The sequence below is a fragment of the Macaca thibetana genome, chromosome 13 (genome assembly GCF_024542745.1).
Source record: "Macaca thibetana thibetana isolate TM-01 chromosome 13, ASM2454274v1, whole genome shotgun sequence".
NCBI classification, from domain to species: Eukaryota; Metazoa; Chordata; class Mammalia; order Primates; family Cercopithecidae; genus Macaca; species Macaca thibetana.
In genome coordinates, this window is record NC_065590.1 from 20,533,139 (window position 1) to 20,554,068 (window position 20,930).

General features: G+C 42.2%; 2 protein-coding genes across 15 annotated transcripts in view; one reads left to right on the forward strand and one right to left on the reverse strand.

Annotated features, from left to right (window-relative positions):
* Nucleotides 1-16,418, forward strand: part of IMMT (inner membrane mitochondrial protein) — a 53,097-nt gene extending 36,679 nt beyond the window's left edge. For 8 of the 12 annotated variants that reach the window (XM_050753011.1, XM_050753016.1, XM_050753012.1 and 5 more), the window contains 6 exons: nt 176-311; nt 1,121-1,250; nt 8,391-8,614; nt 11,755-11,886; nt 13,702-13,831; nt 15,472-16,418. In XM_050753011.1, coding sequence (XP_050608968.1) covers nt 176-311; nt 1,121-1,250; nt 8,391-8,614; nt 11,755-11,886; nt 13,702-13,831; nt 15,472-16,085 — 1,366 coding nt within the window. In that variant the 3' untranslated portion in view covers nt 16,086-16,418. Of the gene's footprint in view, nt 1-175; nt 312-1,120; nt 1,266-8,390; nt 8,615-11,754; nt 11,887-13,701; nt 13,832-15,471 lie in introns of those variants that run through there. The other 4 variants (XM_050753020.1, XM_050753019.1, XM_050753023.1 and 1 more) reach the window with 1 other exon arrangement.
* MRPL35 (mitochondrial ribosomal protein L35) overlaps nt 1-20,930 on the reverse strand; it is a 536,751-nt gene that overhangs the window by 55,595 nt on the left and 460,226 nt on the right. The gene's annotated exons all lie outside the window — the stretch shown is intronic.

Below are 20,930 nucleotides of genomic sequence, written 5' to 3' on the forward strand. Positions count from 1 at the left end.
TCCTGGACTCAAGTGATCCTCCTGCCTTGGACTCCCAAAGTGCTGGGATTACAGGCATCAGCCAGTACTCCTGGCCTCTTTCATAGACTTAACAATTGTATACTGTACTGACATTAAAACTCTTTAATACAGTTGACAAGAAGTTATATTCAATCTTTGTTTTGTTGGTTTCCAGAGAAGAGTTAGAGAAGATGAAAAGTGTGATTGAAAATGCAAAGAAAAAAGAGGTTCCTGGGGCCAAGCCTCATATATCTGCTGCAGAGGGTAAACTTCACAACATGATAGTTGATCTGGATAATGTGGTCAAAAAGGTATGTTTCCTACCTTATAATATTTTATATTTTAAAATATAATCTCTTAAAGGATTTTAAGGATTTAGGAAAACAGTAAATTCCTACCATCTCCCCCTCTTTTCTCCTGCAAAGTATATTAGTTGTTACTGTTTTAAAAAATTTGCCTTGGCTGGGTGTGGTGGTTCACACCTGTAATCCCAGCATTTTGGCAGGCTGAGGTGGGCCGATCACTTGAGCCCAGGAGTTTGAGACCAGCCTGGGCAACATGGTGTGAAACTCTGTTTCTACAAAAAATACAAAAAATTAAGTGGGCGTGTTGGTGTGCGCCTGTAGTCCTAGCTGCTCAGGAGACCGAGGTGAGAGGATGGCTTGGGCCTGGGAGGTTGAGGCTGAAGTGAGCTGAGATGGTGCCACTGCACTCCATCCTGGGTGACAGAGTGAGACCCTGTCAAAAAAAAAAAAAAATTTTGCCTTGGACACCAACCAAGTGGATTGTTCTGTATTGTTGATACTTTCTATAATAGGTAACATTTTTGGTTATGATTATTGTCACTTATGAAAATGTCCATTTTGTAGCAGATCTTCTGGCTGCATTTATGTGATCTGTATGGAGGGAGGGGGCCTAATAGGATGGGAAAGGGCCTGTCCATGGTATTTGAATAGGAATTAGAAGGAAACAAATAAGGCTTATGTTTCGTTTCTGAGCTTCAGATTTCCTTACACATTTCCAACAAAATGTAAACAAAAGAAGGAATACTACTTCTGTTTCTTGGAATGTTTGTGGTACTTTTTGTTCAATTTATCATATACCCTTTGTATTTGCTCAGGTCCAAGCAGCTCAGTCTGAGGCTAAGGTTGTATCTCAGTATCATGAGCTGGTGGTCCAAGCTCGGGACGACTTTAAACGAGAGCTGGACAGTATTACTCCAGAAGTCCTTCCTGGGTGGAAAGGAATGAGTAAGTACAACTGAAGTAATGTTTTTTTTTCGATGTTTTAACAACTAATCAACGAATCTAAACTTGCTTCATCTCCATCTTAGTCCAAATCCCTCTGACATGCATGCATATCTCTTCTTGTGTACAGTACACTCTTTCAGCATTTTATTTTAACCACAATCATTACAGTTGACACAGCCGCGACAGTACTCTTGTAGTTTTAGCCGTGATGAACGTGAGTTTCAGCTAGTGTTTAATTTCATAATCCGTGATTGGTTCTGTTCTGATCTTTGCTGCTCAAAAAAAAAAGTTTGGAATTCAAGTGAACACAAGTGACATTATAACCTTGATGCTACTGAAGTGTTACTGTATATGTATAAGTATTTTAAAAAACTTTGTTACTTTAAAAGTATTTGTAGTGAATTATTTAAAGCACACTTTATGTCTGCTCTGTGACAAAACAACACTTTGTTGAAAATGTACCTAGGGACCCTGCACTGAGAAAGGAATGAGCTGTCTGGCTATCCACTTCCTCAGGCTGAGACTACAGAGAACTTTGATGCTGAAGTCGTTTCATGGTGTAACTATAGTCACATTTCCCTGAAGTTCTGTGATAGTACTGAGAATCACAGACATCACCCATCTCAGCAAAATTAAAATACTGTTTATTTTTATTTTTTTATTTTTCGTTGTTGCCCAGGCTGCAGTACAGTCCTCCACCTCCCGGGTTCAAGCGTTCCTCCTGCCTCAGCTTCCCAAATAGCTGGGATTACAAGCGTGCGACACTACACCAGGCTAATTTTTTGTACCTTTTTTTTTTTTTTTTTTTTTTTTTTTTGAGACGGAGTTTTACTCTTGTTGCCTAGGCTGCAGTGCAGTGGCGCGATCTTGGCTCACTGCAACCTCCGCCTCCCAGGTTCAAGCAGTTCTCCTCCCTAAGCCTCCCAAGTAGCTGAGATTACAGGTGTGAGCCCTGCGCCCTACCAGTTTTTTTGTGCTTTTAGTATAGACAGGGTTTTGCCATTTTGGCCAGGCTGGTCTTGAACTCCTGACCTAAAGTGATCTGCTCACCTTGGCCTCCCAAAGTGCTGGGATTACAAGTGTGAGCCACCACACCTGGCTTAAAATACTGTTCAAATGCTAGCATTTGTTAGAAAGGAGACTTCTCATGTCGTAGGCCTCTCCGGGCTGAAGGTATCAGGGTTGCCTCAAAGAACCATGGCTGGTCTAAGGAGTGAAGTGAAACACCAGTGCAAGGATTTATAAACATTCTGCATCATGGCCATCCAGGGAGACTAAATGTCAAGAAGTAGAGTTAAGGCTGTCAAAAGATAACTCAGACATTTAGCTCTTTGAATGCAGTTGACTCAGGAGGCAAATATCAGTTAGACTGTTGTCAAGTAAAAAAGTGACAGTACGATTTATGAGAGAGAATAATGTGGAGAAATACAAAGTTCAGTCTGAGACCAGTGACTCTTGTTTAGACACTGGATAGCTACCATCTAGCAAAGAGGGCATTGTGGACAGTTTGTCCTTGAGAAGGAGAAACTTGAGCCACATTGACGCTGCTTCCCTCATCAGAATTTCTCAAGGGGTTGTCTGTGTTTCATTGAGGTTACAGTGGAAGCAGATGCGAGCACCTCAGAGACCTTCCCTGATTATATTCCTCCACAAACCACTGTACCGTATTACCTTATTTTATCTTCTTGAAATTCTTATTTATTGGCTTGCTTGTTGTCTCTTTGCATTAGATATATGTAAGCTCCTTGGCATAAACTTGACATTGGTAGTAGTAGGGAGTCTCCAGTGGCTCAAATAAAATGAAATTAGGTTGACAGGGCAGGACAGATTTTATTTGTGGAGAGTTAGATACGAGCATCAACCCTAAGAATTTGCATTCTGTCTTTGATCTTCCCAGTAGACTAAATCCTACTAATTTTCCCAAGCCAGCTCTGACATTTTTAACTTTTTTCTTTTTTTCTGCTTTTGAAAGTGCCTATCACAGATCTTTTTTTTTTTTTTTTTTTTTTTTTTTTAAAGATGGAGTCTTGCTGTGTCAACCCAGGCTGGAGTGCAGTGGTGGGATCTTGGCTCACTGCAACCTCCGCCTCATGGGTTCAAGCGATTCTCCTGCCTCAGTCTCCCGAGTAGCTGGGATTACAGGCATGTGCCACGACATCCAGCTAATTTTTTTGTATTTTTAGTAGAGACTGGGTTTCACCATGTTGGTCAGGCTGGTCTCAAACTCCTGACCTCAAATTATCCATCTACCTCAGCCTTCCAAAGTGCTGGGATTATAGGCGTGAGACACCATGCCTGGCTGCCTATCGTAAAACATGAAAATGTTAAACAGTGGTTCTCAACCGAGGGCATTTTGTTCCTCAGAAGACATTTGGCAGCACTGGGAGACATTTTTGTTTGCCACAACTGGAGGGAGCAACTGGAGGGAGCTACTAGCATGTAGTGGGTGGAGGCAAGACGTGCTGCTAAACATCCTGTAGTACACAGAATAGCCCCTTACAGCAGAGAACTGTCTGGACCGGAAGGTCAGTAGCACCAAGGTTGAGAAACCTGTGCTAAAGAAGGGTGCCGTGTAGAAAGTGAAAGTCCCTTGTGAAGCAATCTCTGAGTTGTTTCTCCATTTAAATCTTTATTAATTTATTAAATGGAGTATATATTCACAATACAAAATTTGAAAGGTACAAATGGCATTTGAAGTTTCCCTCTCACACGGTGTTCCTTCTCAGGGACAACTGGTATTACTGATTTCCTGTGTATTTCTAGAGACAGTAATTATTCCATGATTACCCTAGCCCTCAGTGGATGTCCTCAACTCTGAAATCAGAATGCACTAAGACCTAAACCAAATTTGTTAGTACTGGTTTGTGTTATGAGGCATTTTGCTCTTATTATCATTTTTTTTTATTATACTTTAAGTTCTGGGATTGGTCTTATTATTATTTCCCTAAACAACAAATGTCCTGATGATGTTCACTACGTCCAGTACTCTTTCTGTGTTATCTGTAGCTGAGCAAGGTTCCAAACGTAATAATAGCTAGTGGTATTGGGCATTATTTTGTACTAGGCACTGAGTTCTAAGCGCGTCACATGTATTAACTTATTTGAAATTCATAACAGCCTTATAAGGCAAATTTTTTTATTATCCCAATTACATAGATGAGAAAACTGAGACAGAAAAGTAATTTGCGCAAGGTTGGGGTAGAGCCGGGATTTCATTCTCCCTCACTAGCCTCACTATTCTCTGCCAGAATGATTTGTATCAGCAGCATGGGACTCTCTTTTAGTGTTTTGAGAAGAAGAATGATGTAACCATAATAAGGAGGAAAATTTATTTTTGTGAGATTGACGGTGTAGGAGGGAGTGATGAACATCAGTTGATGTTCAGAGCCCCTTGGATGAAAAATACCAGTCTTTGGACGTGTTGAATACAAAGGTTATTGAGAAAGTCAGGACTGGCCAGGTACAGTGGCTTATACCTATAATCCTAGCACTTTGGGAGGCTGAGGCGGGTGGATTGCCTGAGGTTAGGAGATCAAGACCAGCCTGGCCGATATGGTGAAACCCCATCTCTACTAAAAATACAAAAATTAGTTGAGCATGGTGGCATGCGCCTGTGGTCCCAGCTACTTGGGAGGCTGAGGCAGGAGCATCACTTGAACCCGGTAGGTGGCGGTTACAGTGAGCCAAGATCGTGCTGCTACACTCCAGCCTGGGCGACAGGGGAGACTCCGACAAAAAAAAAAAAAAAAAAAAAAAAAAGACGGTCAGGACATTCATACCAGGATGTTCAGCAGCTCATTCTGAGAGGCAGTAGCTGCGACTGGCTGCACTCCCCTCTCCTGTCATGTGTTCACACTGGGTGCTTGGGATACCTGTGATGGTGGTGGGGGACATCATTCCAGCTATACGGAATGCCATTTTTCCTTTACTCTCAAATCAGGCCACTGTAGTTCTTTGTTTAATTTGCACAGGTTAAATTAAAATTTAGTATGAATTCATTATTTTAAAAATTTCAAAGAAAAACTGAATTTATGAAGTATTTGAAATGTTAAGAGAGGCCTGGTACTGAGAACAGGGAGTCAAAACTGTGATTTAGTAAAATACTTTATGAACTAATAAAAATGTGAGGGATAAAAGAAAAGTATAGTTTCTATGAAATGCTTAAGTTGAGGCTGGGCATGGTGGCTCATGCCTGTAATCCCAGCACTTTAGGAGGCTGAGGCGGGCAGATCATTTGAGGTCAGGAGTTCGAGACTAGCCTGGCCAACATAGTGAAACCCTGTCTCTACTAAAAATACAAAAATTAGCCAGGCGTGGTGGCACACACCCGTAGTCCCAGCTGCTCGGGAGGCTGAGGCAGGAGAATTGCTTGAGCCCAAGAGGCGGGGGTTTGCAGTGAGCTGAAATTGCGCCACTGCACTCCAGCCTGGGTAACAGAACAAGACTCTGTCTCAAAACAAAATAAAAAAAAAAAAATGTTTAGGTTGCTGGGCACAGTGGCTCATGCCTGTAATCCCAGCACTTTGGGAGGCTGAGGCAGGCAAATCGCTTGAGCCCAGGAGTTCGAGACCAGCCTGGGCAACGTGGCAAAACCCCATCTCTACAAAAAAATACAAAAATTAGCTGGGTATGGTGGCACACACCTCTAGTCCAAGTTACTTGGGAGGCTGAGGTGGGAGGATTGCTTGAGCCCAGCACTTGGAGGTTTCAGTGACCTGTGATTGCACCACTGCACTCCAGGCTAGGCAACAGAGGAAGACTGTGTCTCAAAACAAAAAAACAAACAATTTAAGTTGATTAGTGTGAAACAAAGATAAGTCCTTTAAAACCAAAACCACAATATCAATGATTCTTTTATTTTCTAAAATGTTATTTACCTTGATTTTGTCTTGTTTTACATTTTAAATTTTAGAAAATAGCTGTATCATTTCACTTTCCAGTATTCAAATAGCTTTTCCTGGTACTAGTCTCCGATTCCTTCTTGTTTCCTTTTAGATATTTCTGTTTAATGATCAATAACTAAAGTATGTGCATTCTTTCTTTTTTTTTTTTCAAACTGTTCTATTTTTTCCTTTGTAGGTATTTCAGACTTAGGTGAGTGTATATTTCACGTTTTAAGTCTTTTGTTTTGGATATTAAAAGACTAAAGTCTTTTTGTTGTGCCTATGATTTCTTACACAAAGCCATCTAAATAGATATAAAGTAGAATTATGTCACATGATAAATCTGAATTGGATATTTTTGGTATCCGAATGCTCTCAAGAACGAAAATGTTTCATCAAGTGATTGGAATCTTATAGATGTGAAGTGTGTGTGCGTGTGTGTGTGTGCACGTGCGCATGTGTAATATGGATTGTAACTGATTACTTTGGAGAATTTCAAACATTAAAAAGTAAGAAGAAAACTAAAGAACTTCCAGGACCCATCACTCAGTTTTGTAGCCATCAGCATACGACCAGTTTTGTCTCATCTATTCCCACTCCTCCTCAGCTTATATAGAAGCAGACTCAAATATCATACTCTTTCACTTGTAAATACTGTGAGTATGTTTCAAAAACATCACCATACTATTATCACACCTAAAACTTCTTAACAATTCCCTACTCACCAAATGTCCAGTGTTGGTATATCCCCTATTGTTTCATAGAATGAGTTTTTACAGTTTTTTATTCGAATTGATACCCATAAGATGTTCCACGTGTTGAGTTTAGTCAGTATATCTCTTGCCCCTTTTTGGTTTTTGCTTTTCAATGTATTTATTAAGAAATTGAGTCATTAGTCATATAGATTTTCCTACATTCTATATTTTGCTGTTGGAGCCATAATTCTTCACTTCATCTTAGCCAAAAGACTAAGAAGAGATGGAGTCATAATTCTTTTTTTTTTCTTTTTTTTTTTGAGACAAGGTCTTGCTCTGTCACCAGGCTGGAGTGCAGTGGCACAATTTCAGTTCACTGCAATCTCTGCCTCCTGGGTTCAAGCAATTCTTGTGCCTCAGCCTCCTGAGTAGCTGTGATTACAGGCATGTGCCCCCACGCCTGGCTAATTTTTGTATTTTTAGTAGAGTCAGGGTTTTACCATGTTGGCCAGGCTGGTCTCAAACTCTTGGCCTAAAGTGATCCAGCCATCTCGGCCTCTTAAAGTGCTGGGATTATCGGCATCAGCCACTGCATGTGGCCAGTGGAGCCATAATTCTCTCCTTCTTTTTTTTTTTTTTTTTTTTTTGAGATGGAATCTTGCTGTTTCCCAGGCTAGAGTACACTGGCGTGATTTTGGCTTGCTGCAACCTCTGTCTCCTAGGTTCGAGCAATTCTCCTACCTCAGCCTCCTGAGTAGCTGGGATTACAGGTGCCCGCCATCACGCCCAGCTAAGTGTTGCATCTTTAGTAGAGACGGGGTTTCACCAGGTTGGCCTGGCTGGTCTCGAACTCCTGACCTCAGGTCATCTGCCCACCTCAGCCTCCCAAAGTGCTGGGATTACGGGCATGAGCCACCGTGCCTGGCTGGAGCCATAATTCTTAATCTGTGTATGTGTTGGTACATTTTTGGATTGAGATTTAAAAGAAACACAAACATTGGTTTAAGCCTGGATAGAAATCTTTGGGTATATTTTAAAAAGCTTTGCAGTGATTCTGATGGACAGCTCTGGTTGCTGTGTTGGGGTTTAATCTATATCATATGAGTTTAAGAAAAGTAAAAAAAACTTAAGGAAAAGTCTGAGAGAATTTGAATTTGATTTTTAGTTTTAGCAGAAAAGAATCTTCAATTGGATGCCTGTTGTAACTAATCATAGTTACGCCTGAAAGAAAATATAGAAGTGATTGTATATGTAAGTTTTGTCTTTAAAGACAAAGTTACAGTAAAGTAGAAAGTCTATTTATAATTAGTTCAGATTAAAAGAGGGTTCCTGGAAAACAACTGATTATCTGAAGGGTACCTGAATTTTGCCAGGGACTGAAAATATCTTATTGGGCACTAGCTAATTTCTGATTGAACTGGGGAATCTAAATCTCTTTTTGTGTTAGCTAAGTTTTACGTTTGTTTACTGCTCTTAAATTACAGTCAGTTGATGCAGATTACCTTGTAATGAGGTATAATTTCAGTGACATCATTAGAATTTTAACGTGTTCTTTTGCTTAGCTGACAAGCTCTCTACTGATGATCTGAACTCCCTGATTGCTCATGCACATCGTCGAATCGATCAGCTGAACAGAGAGCTGGCAGAACAGAAGGCCACTGAAAAGCAGCACATCACGTTAGCCTTGGAGAAACAAAAGCTGGAAGAAAAGCGGGCATTTGACTCTGCAGTAGCAAAAGCATTAGAACATCACAGAAGTGAAATACAGGCTGAACAGGACAGAAAGGTAAAAGAAATGAGAATTGTTGCCTAACATTTTAAAGTGACTCTAACTTGATTGATTACTTCTAGAAATAATACTGGCTCAGCCGGGTGCAGTGGTTCATGCCTGTAATCCCAGCACTTTGGGAGGCCGAGGTGGGTGGATCACTTGTGGTCAGGAGTTTGAGACTGGCCTGGCCAATATGGTGAAACCCCTGTCTCTTCTAAAAATAGAAAAATTAGCCAGGTGTGGTGGCTCGCACCTGTAATCCCAGCAACTCGAAAATCTGAGGCAGGAGAACCATTTGAACTAGGGAGGTGGAGGTTGCAGTGAGCTGAGATTGTGCCACTGACTCCAGCTTGGGCAATGGAGCAAGATTGTCTCAAAAAAAAAAGAAAGAAAAAAAATACTGACAGTCATTGGCTTTAGGATATTGAATATAAGTCATGCTAACTGACCTTTAGAGTGGAGCTTAGGTCCTCATTCTCCTCATGAGAACTTCTAGAAAAGGAGTGATCAAGCAGAGTTCCTTTATGTTGAGCAGATACAGAAGTGTAAGAAGGTAATAAGCTACTGGTATCCAGGATTATCTAGCTCATCTTTCCAGTGGAGCTGGGCCTCTGTCCCTTAAAGCAGTGCTGAATGAATCTTTGTTGGAGTCTGAGTATATTTTTCCCTGCGAGTATTGTTAAGTGGTTGGTGGTTAAAAACCAGGTGAAATACCTTCTTTAGCCCTCTATCTGGGCACACCATTTATTAAATAGGTGTCCACAGGCTGATTTGGGAACCTAACTACTCATCCCACCTTTGTGTCTTCTTAGCAGTACTATTGGCCACTCCCTCCTTCTTGAAACTATTTCTTCCCTAGGCTCCCTGACACCATACTCTTCTGGCCTTTCTCCTACCTTGCTGGCCACTCCTTAACCTCCTATTCTGCTCAGCCTCTCAAATAGTGGCATGCCTGGCATTAGTTCTGAAACCTTTTCTCCATCTAAACTGTCTCTAAGTGTTCTTGTTGAGTCCCGTGGCTTGGAAGTTTAAATACCATCTATACCTGATAAATTTCTATCTCCAGCTCTGACCTCTGCCTTGGCTTCAGGTTCCTATCCAGCAGCCTACCTGGTATCTCCAGTTGGATTTTCAGTAGTCATTTCATGCTTATCGTGTTCCAAACAGATTTCTTTATTCTCTCCAAATTGTCTTCCAGCCCCTCAGCTTTTTTCTCTCTAAATAAACTGAGTTGAACAAACTACTCAGTTATTCAAGCCCAAATCATGCTTCGTTGTTCCTCCATCAATTCATATTCAGTCGCCCCACAGATCCTACCAGTTCTGCATCCAGCATAAATCCCAAATCTGTCCACTCTATTACTACCACCTTAGCCCAAACTGTCATCTTAATAGCTTCCACTATTTTTTCTTTCTTTTTTTTTTGGAGACAGAGTCTGTCTTTGTGGCCCAGGGTAGAGTGCAGTAGTGCAATCTTGGCTCATTGCGACTTCTGCCTCTCAGGTTCAAGCGATTCTCATGCCTCTCAGACTCCTGAGTAGCTAGACTTACAGACGCATGCCACCACACGTGGCTAATTTTTGTATTTTTAGTAGAGACAGGGTTTTGCCATGTTGGCCAGGCTGGTCTCGAACTCCTGACCTCAAGTGATCCACCTGCCTCGGCCTCCCATGGCACCAGGATTACAGACATGAGGCACCATGCACGGCCTACCCCAAGGAATTTAAACACCAAAGTGCTGGGATTACAGGTGTGAGCCACCATGCCCAGCCAATTTCCCCTTTCTTCATACCCTTCTTTCTGTGTCTGTTTACGCAGGCAAATAAAACACAGTCGAATCAGACACTAACTACACTGCTGGAAATCCTTCATGGACTACCCATTTCATTTAATATAATTCCAAATTCTTAACCAATACCCAAAAGGCTTCTTGAACGCTGCATGCCATGAGCCATTTCACTGCTCCAGGCACCCTGGTATTTTTTGTCTGTATCTTGACTATATCTTTCATCTTGGGACCTTTATGTTTTCTCTGCCTGGTACATTGTTTTGTCTCCTCTGTTTAAACCTTGAGCTCTAAGCTTAAGTTTTAAGCCTAAATGTCACCTTCTTAGCAAGACTGAGATTTCCTATCCCTTCAGTCCAAAGTAGAGCCTCTGTATTACTTTCTGTTATGTTGCCCTGTTTATTTTAAATGTAAGGTGGGGGAAAAGGAGGTTGAAGGGGTGTTGATGCTTCACAACAGGTCCTTGCCTGCTCAAAGTTATACGTAGAAATATGTGTCACAATCTGAGATGTCTGTTTTGTTTACTTGTTTACTGTCTGCTGCCTCCATTGAGGTACACACTGTGTGAGAGCAAGAAGTTCGTCTGCCCTAAGCACCATTAGATCCATACAGATAGTAGGCACTGCCTGGAACACAGGGCTGGCACTTCATAAATACTTACGCACTGACTGAATGGATTCGTTGATTTATTATATTGTTTCTGAGAAAAAATAAGTTCTGAATTTCAGGTAATCAGTGTTAAGTAATTGTAAAGTGACTTACGGCTATTTGTTAGGCAAGGTATATTTTTTGTTTTATTTGGCCCATGTTGAATTTAAATTCCTTTAAAAATAAACAGTTTTCTTTGTTTAGAAGAAACTGTGTTCAATAACTCCCAGATACTTACTAATTTTCTTAATGATTCTTCCAAGTAGGTATTATTACTCACAGATGAGAAAGCGGAGATTTGAAAAGATAAATCGTTTCCCCAAGGTCACACAGATGATTGTAGTAAAGCTACATTTGATCCCAAATGTATAGTTACTTCATATCCTGGATTTAGTTATTTCTCAGAGGAGCATGTGATTCAGGAAATGAGTGTTTTATATGAGAGGCAGCCTGGTGACGTGGAAAAAACCACAAATTTGGGGGTGATAGAGATCTTTGTTTGAAATCTGGTTTTTGCCACAGCTGTGTGATCTTGTTTGAGTCACCTTCCAGGGTTTAGCTTTCTGTTTCATATAAGAAGTAGAAGTGTACACATGCCCAGCACATTAGAGGGGTTCAGGATATGAAAGCCGCTCTTGTCATGGTTGATAGTGGGTTTTCTGTTTTCCTAAAAGTATATGTGGAGAATTGAAAACTAATAATTATTATGTTTGGTTTCACAGATAGAGGAAGTCAGAGATGCCATGGAGAATGAAATGAGAACGCAGCTTCGCCGACAGGCAGCTGCCCACACTGATCACTTGCGAGATGTCCTTAGGGTACAAGAACAGGAACTGAAGTCTGAATTTGAGCAGGTGAGGACCTGGACTCCCTTCAGCCACTCCCCGCTTCCTGACAGGATTAACAGACTCTCCTTTTAATGTACTCTGAGGATGTCGAAGAATTGGAAATCTCCTTGTATGTCTACAAAACTGCTTCTTTTTACATAATGGTGTACCTGTGTGTTATGATCAGATGTGTTTTTAAAATATATATTCTAGTCATTTGGAATCTTCAGAGCTTTAAGGAGAGGTGGTAAAGGGGATTTCAGGAATGCAGACGGTAATATTTGACATGTGCATCTTCCTCCTATAGATGGCGTGGTAGTGCTTAGATTTTTGTAACTGAGGTAATTTCCCAGAGAAGTTAGGTTTTGAAATCCCAGTAAATTATCAGGATGCCCATAATTATAATTTCTGTTCAAGAAATCATTTACAGTAATATTAACTTGTTACTTTGTCTTGCAAGAAGATATTGAGGTTTTCTAAGTAAAATCTTCCAGAGAATTGCAATGTATGTCAATATGAAAAGGTATTTTAAATTCTATTTGATGGATATTTTTCTGAGAAAAATTAATGGATAAGCTCTTAAATACATGTTATTGGAATAGAATTTAATTACTACGTTTAGGTTTGCAGTACAGCTACTTTACTTTCTAAGGCTGACAATTTGTGGCTGAGCACAGTGGCTCACACCTATAATCCCAGCAATTTGGGAGGCTGAGGTGGGTGGGTCACTTGAGGCCAAGAGTTCGAGACCAGCCTGACCAACATGGCGAAATCCTGTCTCTATTAAAAATACAAAAATTAGCTGGGCATGGTGGTGCATGCCTGTAATCCCAGCTGCTCTGGAGGCTGAGGCATGAGAATCGTTTGAATCTGGGAGGTGGAGGTTGCAGTGAGCTGAGGTTGTGCCACTATACTCCAGCCTGGGTGACAGAGCAAGATTGTGTCTCAAAAATAAAATACAGTTGGCAGTTTGTTTCTTACTTTAACAGCCTTCTCTCTTCTCTTGGTATGCTTCCTCTAATATTAGGTTCCGGCCGGGCGCGGTGGCTCAAGCCTGTAATCCCAGCACTTTGGGAGGCCGAGACGGGCGGATCACGAGGTCAGGAGATCGAGACCATCATGGCTAACACGGCGAAACCCCGTCTCTACTAAAAAATACAAAAAATTAGCCGGGCGCGGTGGTGGGTGCCTGTAGTCCCAGCTACTCAGGAGGCTGAGGCAGGAGAAGGGCATAAACCCGGGAGGCGGAGCTTGCAGTGAGCTGAGATCCAGCCACTGCACTCCAGCCTGGGCGACAGAGCAAGACTCCGTCTCAAAAAAAAAATTAAAAATAAATATTAGGTTCCATCAGTAAATTTGTAAAGAATTATATACATCATCAGCCGGGCATGGTGGCTCACGCCTGTAATCCCAACTTTTTGGTAGTCCGAGGCGGGCGGATCACGAGGTCAAGAGATCGAGACCATCCTGGCCAACATGGTGAAACCCGTCTCTACTAAAAATACAAAAATTAGCTGGGCATGGTGGCACGTGCCTGTAATCCCAGCTACTTGGAAGGCTGAGGCAGGAGAATCACTTGAACCCCGGAGGCGGAGGTTGCAGTGAGTCGAGATTGCACCACTGCACTCCAGCCTGGCAATAGAGCAAGATTCCATCTAAAAAAAAATATATATATATATATATATATATGAGTCAGACATTTTTGAAACTTTCTTTACACAAAATGTAGGAATTTCGTGACAACCGTAAGGCCCTCTTTGCTTCAGCAAGTAATTGCTGGAAGATTACAGTTACATGACATGCATTGAGTATCACTTTTTTCTGGAACTATTTTTATTTCAGAACCTGTCTGAGAAACTCTCTGAACAAGAATTACAGTTTCGTCGTCTCAGTCAAGAGCAAGTTGACAGCTTTACTCTGGATATAAACACTGCCTATGCCAGACTCAGAGGAATCGAACAGGCTGTTCAGAGTAAGCATAAGCTATGTTATCTTACAGATAATTTCTCTCAGCATAATTTATTAAAATAATTTTATAGCGAAAATGGGGTACATGTATTGACATCAGGACATAAAAATACTAATCACTCTACTTAATTGCAGTTTTTGCCATTAAAAGTAATGACAAAATCTATATAACTAGAAGTTTTATACCTTGTATGACAAACACAAAATCACCATTTACAAGGCTATTTACCCAGTACCCTTTGGCTATGTCTCATGTGCCTGGGTGGTAAGGGCTAGGGGTCAGTGTGGTCCATGCTTGCCTTCTGCAGACTTGGTGGGTTATCTGGAGGAAGTGATTTGCCAAGTCCAACTACCAAATGGACAGTATTTATGCTGAGGCCTCCATGTGCCACATTGAAAGAAATGTCCTGACAATGAGGGTGTTAATAACTGTTTTTAGGTTTTTTAGGATGTTGTGGAATCTTTTTTTGTCACATAACAATAAAAATAAATTCAATACTCATGGAATTTCAAGATCCAGTAGTCTGTTAAGTTCATTTGAAGTCTCCCATTTCTTTTTTTTTTTGAGACAGAGTCTTGCTCTGTTGCCCAGGGTAGAGTGCAGTGGTGTGATCTCGACTCACTGCAGCCTCTGCCTCCTGGGTTCAAGCGATTCTCCTGCCTCAGCCTCCTGAGTAGCTGGGGATACAGGTGCGTGCCACCACGCCTGGCAAGGTTTTGTACTTTTTTTTTTTTTTTTTTTTTTTTTTTTTGAGACGGAATCTCGCTCTATCGCCCAGGCTGGAGTGCAGTGGCCAGATCTCGGTTCACTGCAAGCTCCGCCTCCCGGGTTTACGCCGTTCTCCTGCCTCAGCCTCCCGAGTAGCTGGGACTACAGGTGCCCGCCACCTCGCCCAGCTAATTTTTTGTATTTTTAGTAGAGACGGGGTTTCACCGTGTTAGCCAGGATGGTCTCGATCTCCTGACCTCGTGATCCGCCCGTCTCGGCCTCCCAAAATGTTGGGATTACAGGCTTGAGCCACCGCGCCCGGCCAGGCTTTGTGTTTTTAGTAGACACGGGGTTTCACCATCTTGGCCAGGCTAGTCCTGAACTCCTGACCACAAGTGATCCACCCACCTTGGCTCCCAAAGTGCTGGGATTACAGGCATGAGCCGTTGTGCCTGGCCCTGAAGTCTCTCATTTTTTTTTGCAGAAGATTTCTGATGGCCTTAGCGTAAGTCTTAGCCTAATTTAAATAGTATGTTTCTTTCTCAACTATTAAAGGTAAAAATATGTGGATTAGATAGCATGCACATGTGAATGACTTCTGTGTACTCTTTGACCTAGCATTGTCCTGGGTGTCACAGGAAGAGGCAAGGGAGACTTAGTTGTGCTTGTGCCTGTATATCCTCCCTGTTTTCTCCATGACTTTAGTGAAAACAAGTCCCCATAAAATCATGTCATGCCTTACTGCCTGATTGATATGAAGAGGCCAGCTAGGAAAAGACACCAGAAATAAGTGGTGGGGGTGGGGTGGTAAGAAACTCTTTCTGGCCTCATCTTCCACATGTGTAGATGTAGCTTGTTGAATGTGCATCAGTTCTGTGGATGTATGTCATCAGATGGAGAGAAAAATGTTTGGCTTTGCCTTTTTTTCTTTGTAGGTCATGCAGTTGCCGAAGAGGAAGCTAGAAAAGCCCACCAACTCTGGCTTTCAGTGGAGGCATTAAAGTACAGCATGAAGACCTCATCTGCAGAAACACCTACTATCCCGCTGGGTAGTGCAGTTGAGGCCATCAAAGCCAACTGTTCTGATAACGAATTTACCCAAGCTTTAACCGCAGCTATCCCTCCAGAGTCCCTGACCCGTGGGGTGTACAGTGAAGAGACCCTTAGAGCCCGTTTCTATGCTGTTCAAAAACTGGCCCGAAGGGTAGCAATGATTGATGAAACCAGAAATAGCTTGTACCAGTACTTCCTCTCCTACCTACAGTCCCTGCTCCTATTCCCGCCTCAGCAACTGAAGCCGCCCCCGGAGCTCTGCCCTGAGGATATAAACACATTTAAATTACTGTCATATGCTTCCTATTGCATTGAGCATGGTGATCTGGAGCTAGCAGCAAAGTTTGTCAATCAGCTGAAGGGGGAATCCAGACGAGTGGCACAGGACTGGCTGAAGGAAGCCCGAATGACCCTAGAAACGAAACAGATAGTGGAAATCCTGACAGCATATGCCAGCGCCGTAGGAATAGGAACCACTCAAGTGCAGCCAGAGTAAGGTCTAGGAAGATTTTCTTAAAGTCGTATTTCATGTCAAAGGAAATCAGCAGTGATAGATGAAGGGTTTGCAACAAGGGTCCCAGAATTGTCTAGAAATGAGCAGGTTTACAAGTACTGTTCTAAATGTTAACACCTGTTGCACTTATATTCTTTCCATTTGCTATCATGTCAGTGAACTCCAGGAGTGCTTTCTTTGCAACTTGTGTAACATTTTTCTGTTTTTTCAGGTTTTACTGATGAGGCTTGTGAGGCCAATCAAAATAATGTTTGTGATCTCTACTACTGTTGATTTTGCCCTTGGAGCAAACTGAATAAAGCAACAAGATGAAAACTGAGTATCTTATCGGTTTTCAAAATGTACATTTCTGGCCGGGTGCAGTGGCTCACACCTGTAATCCCAGCACTTTGGGAGGCTAAGGCGGGTGGATCACCTGAGGTTGGGAGTTCGAGACCAGCCTGACCAACATGGAGAAACCCGTCTCTACTAAAAATACACAATTAAGCCGGGTGTGGTGGTGCATGCCTGTTGTAATCCCAGCTACTTGGGAGGCTGAGGCAGAAGAATCACTTGAACGGAGGTGGAGGTTGCAGTGAGTCAAGATTGCGCCATCACACTCCAGCCTGGGCAACAAGAGCAAAACTCTCTCTCAAAAAAAAAAAAAAAAATTCTAGTTTGTTGTACGTACAGAAAATTTCCTGGAGAAACAACAACAGCAGAAGTAGGAACTTCTGGCACACAGAGTTTCCAGGCTGTGAATTGCGTCACCAGAAGTCCACAGCCTGATTTTTGGCTTTGAAGGTTTTGGTGAATTGATTCCTGCTGCTCAGTCTAAGAGTAATATACAAGCCAAAGTGCTAGTGTATCTGTAATTGGGGATATATCGTTCTAGTGACTTATTAAAATGTTGGTCTGCCCACAAGTTAATTCAGCGGCCCTGTATGGGTCACAGCTCCCAGTTCTAAAACACTGGTAACGGAGCTCAGTTCTTCCTAGTACCCGGGCTCTGAATCCCTTCAAAGTGGGGATGGGGAGCCTGAAATCTTAATGAAGAGATTAAATGGTTTTGTTGTGTATTTGATGTAGATTGCTGTAAAACCCAGAGAACTTTCTCAGTTCACCTTTCTAAAGATTAGTACAGTTGTCATATTGCATAAGCACTAATTATTTTACTCCATGAAGACCACCATCTCTACATAAAAATATTGTCAACTTTCTCCAGAGTTACAACTTTTTGTTGGGCATTGTGTGTTCACAAAGAAATTGAGGCGGCACTTTTTTCTGAGCAACACATCTGCAATCACAAAGGGGACAGGTTCTGCATCTGTAGGTGTATGCCAGCCCCTGCATTTGGGTAATTACATTCTAGTGTCTGTATGGCACTGGCCTTGTCCTTTGCTTTGGGGATATATTGGTCCACCTTTGGCTTGTGTTAATGTTGTCAATAGTCCTTGTATTCCCTCCTAAGTGGATTTATTTAATTCAGCAAAATACATCTAGTTTCTGATTGGAACACATGCCTTGTATTCCTTCCTGAGATTAATGCCCTTAATCTCAAAGGCAGAGGCACTCTGTGCACACCTACCTGGGGGATACTAAGTTTTTATTAGGAGATAATAGGACTGTTCTAAATTCAGTCTTTCCTTTTGGAATGGCACAAAATTGCAAAATACATTACTTGTAAAGCTAAACTTCCCTATTTGTCATACTAGAAATGCTTATAATTTCTATTTTACTTGTATGAGATAATGTAAAATATTATAGATTATAAGAAAATCTAAGTTTATCTTGGAACCCCGAAATAACTTCCTTCAGATGTGATTATCTGTTTGAACTTAGAAGCAGCAATACTGAGTGGTTTATTTTTTATTATTATTTTTTGAGACAAGAGTCTCGCACTGTCACCTGGGCTGGAGTGCAGTGGCACAATCTCTGCTCACTGCAACCTCTGCCTCCCAGGTTCAAGCAATTCTCCTGCCTCAGCCTCCTGAGCAGCTGGGATTACAGTTGCCCACCACCACACCCAGCTAATTTTTTTGTGCTTTTAGTAGAGATGGGGTTTCACTGTGTTGGCCAGGCTGGTCTCGAACTCCCAACTTCATGATCTGCCCACCCCAGTCTCCCAAAGTGCTGGGATTACAGGTGTGAGCCACCGCGCCCAGCCGAGTGGTTTATTTTAACCTGTAAATCAAAATAATGAAGACTACAGGCTTCTGAATCTTAGTAGTTCCTTTACCAGCCAACACACCCACCTCCTTGATTGCTTATTAGGAACCAAGATGATACTGAAAAGGGGACCCTGCTTGGCCAGGCCTTTATTTTCCTTCCTCATGCTTAAAAATCTTCCTGAGATATAACTATGTGCAAAAAGCAGCGGAGCCTCTTGGGTTCTCAGTGCTACTTCAAGGAGATGGAGTCCCAAGGGCCAGGGTTATCTGGGAGGTGGATATAGCCCTGAGCCATTTAGGGCAGGTCGGCTTCACTTCAGCCTTTCATTTATACTGCAAGTGAAAAGTCACGCGACTGCCACTGCCACAGCAAAAATCATAAAAAGCCAAATCATCACTTCTGTCTTGGTTTAATCCTCAATCTGTTTTAGTCTGAAATGACCTTGCCTCCCTCCTCACTGATGTAGGACAGTGTTCAACATTTTAAAACTCATGCATCCTGATTGAACATTTTCATGTTGTTTAATATTTCAAAATAATGTAACAAACTAACACCTAATTTTAGACAGTCTTTAAGACACACTACCTTCATATTCCTTTGTATTAATTTAAATCCCCTGCTCTCTTAACAGATTCTGGATAAAAGCAGTCTCCAAGTCCCAAATGAGTTGTGCCACCAGTTTTAAAGTAACTTGCTTGGCTCAGTGCAGAACAGATCATTTGATTCAACGCAGAAGGGAAATAAAAAGGCTTATTAAATGTCAGGCAGATTCTCTTCATCAGGTCCAGTGGTCACCACACCCGTTATACTGTAGGTCTATTCTTCCCTGGCTTCCCTCCCATTGATGTATCCATGGGCCCTGAGATTGGCGGGGAGCTTGAGGAAGCAAAGGATGGGGGCAGGAAGGAGGGTCACCTGCCCACTGCAACTCTTACCCATGTGAGGAGTAGGTTTCACTAGTCTTATCAGTTGTGTTGAAGGGCTTCTGCAGGGGTTGTGAGGCAAGAGCTTGTGAAGGGGCCATTGTTGTGGGAACAGACACCACAGGTACTTGTGCAGAACTTAGATTGTCCTGGGAGTAAATTCTGTCATGACCTTTATTCCTCTTGGACACTTACTTTTCAAGCATCTTAGAGCTCTGAAAAACGTTCTTGGGCTTGATCCCCAGCAGTACTGAATCCTGAAAGTCCACAGCTGGACATTTTCTTTCTTTTGAGATGGGTTCTCACTATGTTGCTCAGGCTGGTCTTGAACTCAAGCGATCCTCCAGCCCCACCCTCCCGAAGTGCTGGGATTACAGGCATGAGCCACTGTGCCTGGCCTGGACAGCATTTTTTAATAGGCTATTTTCTGGGCCAGGATGAAGACTTGTTCACTGCCTACATTTTGTGTAATCTGATTATCCCATGTCCTAGCAAATTGCCTTACAGCACCCAAACCAAATACGCCCATTTTTTTAGTAAAATGCCACTCTACCATTAATGTTGAATCTAAACGGTTCTATAAAACCTGCCTTACACACCCATGCTCCTAGTGACTCAATTTCATAGCATATCTTTTTGACCATGACCAGCAGTAAAAAATTTACATCACAATTTGCTACAATTAATGCATATATCTATGCACAGATCTATATTGCAATGCACTTTGAAAGACAAAGGCTACCCTATCTTAGAGACTATAGGTACGTAGCCAGTGACAGTACAATCTGACATCTTTTCCTCTATGCCTAGTGCTTGGCATAATGTTTATACAGCAGCTCACTAGGGGGCTTTTTTGTTTTTTTTTTTTTTTGCTTTGAGGTTGCTGAAAGGGGAGGGTCTGCTTTACTGTGGTTATGTAAGGACTTCTCGAAGTTCTGCTTCTTAAGAGGTCATATGCCCTACTTGTAGTAGCAACGTGACTAAGGTCTCAAAATCAACGAATGAATACTTTGCAGAGTTGGTGGCATTCATTAAGCATTTACTAAGACCTAGGTGCTAGATTTGAGTTTGATTCTAGACATGTAGAATCTTCGAGTGCCATCCAACCTCTTGAATACTTTGATGGCTATAATTTTAAGACAATCCTCAAATCCTCAAATGTTTGAACCAAACTAGAAGTCCAATTTCTGACTTCTACACATTGGTAATGTAACTCTGTGGCAACAACACTGAGCAAGTTTATTCCACATATATTAAGACTCCCTTTCCCCTCCCCATTCCATGAGAGTCCTTAATCCCATTTGTTTTGTTTTTTTTTTTCTTGGAGACAAGGGTCGCTCCGTCAACCAGGCTGGAATGCAGTGGTGCAATCATGGCTACTGCATCCTCAGCCTCCCAGGCTCAAACAATCCCCCCACCTCAGTCTCCAGAGAGCTGGGATTACAGGCATGCACCACTACGCCCAACTGTTAAAATCTTTTGTAGGGAGGGGGGTCTCACTGTTACCCAGGCTGGTCTCAAACTCCTGGGCTCAGGCGATCCACATTGGCACATGAAGTGCTGGGATTACAGGCATGAGCCCTGCACTTGGCCCTATTTGCTCTTCCAAATTTCTGGTTTCTCTAAGACAGGGGCTTGCTCTGTTGCCCAGGCTGGAGTGCAGTGGTGCGATCACGGTTCACTGCAACCTCCCTCTCCTAGACTCAAACAATCCTCCCATCTCACCCTCCCAATTAGCTGGGACACAGGTGCA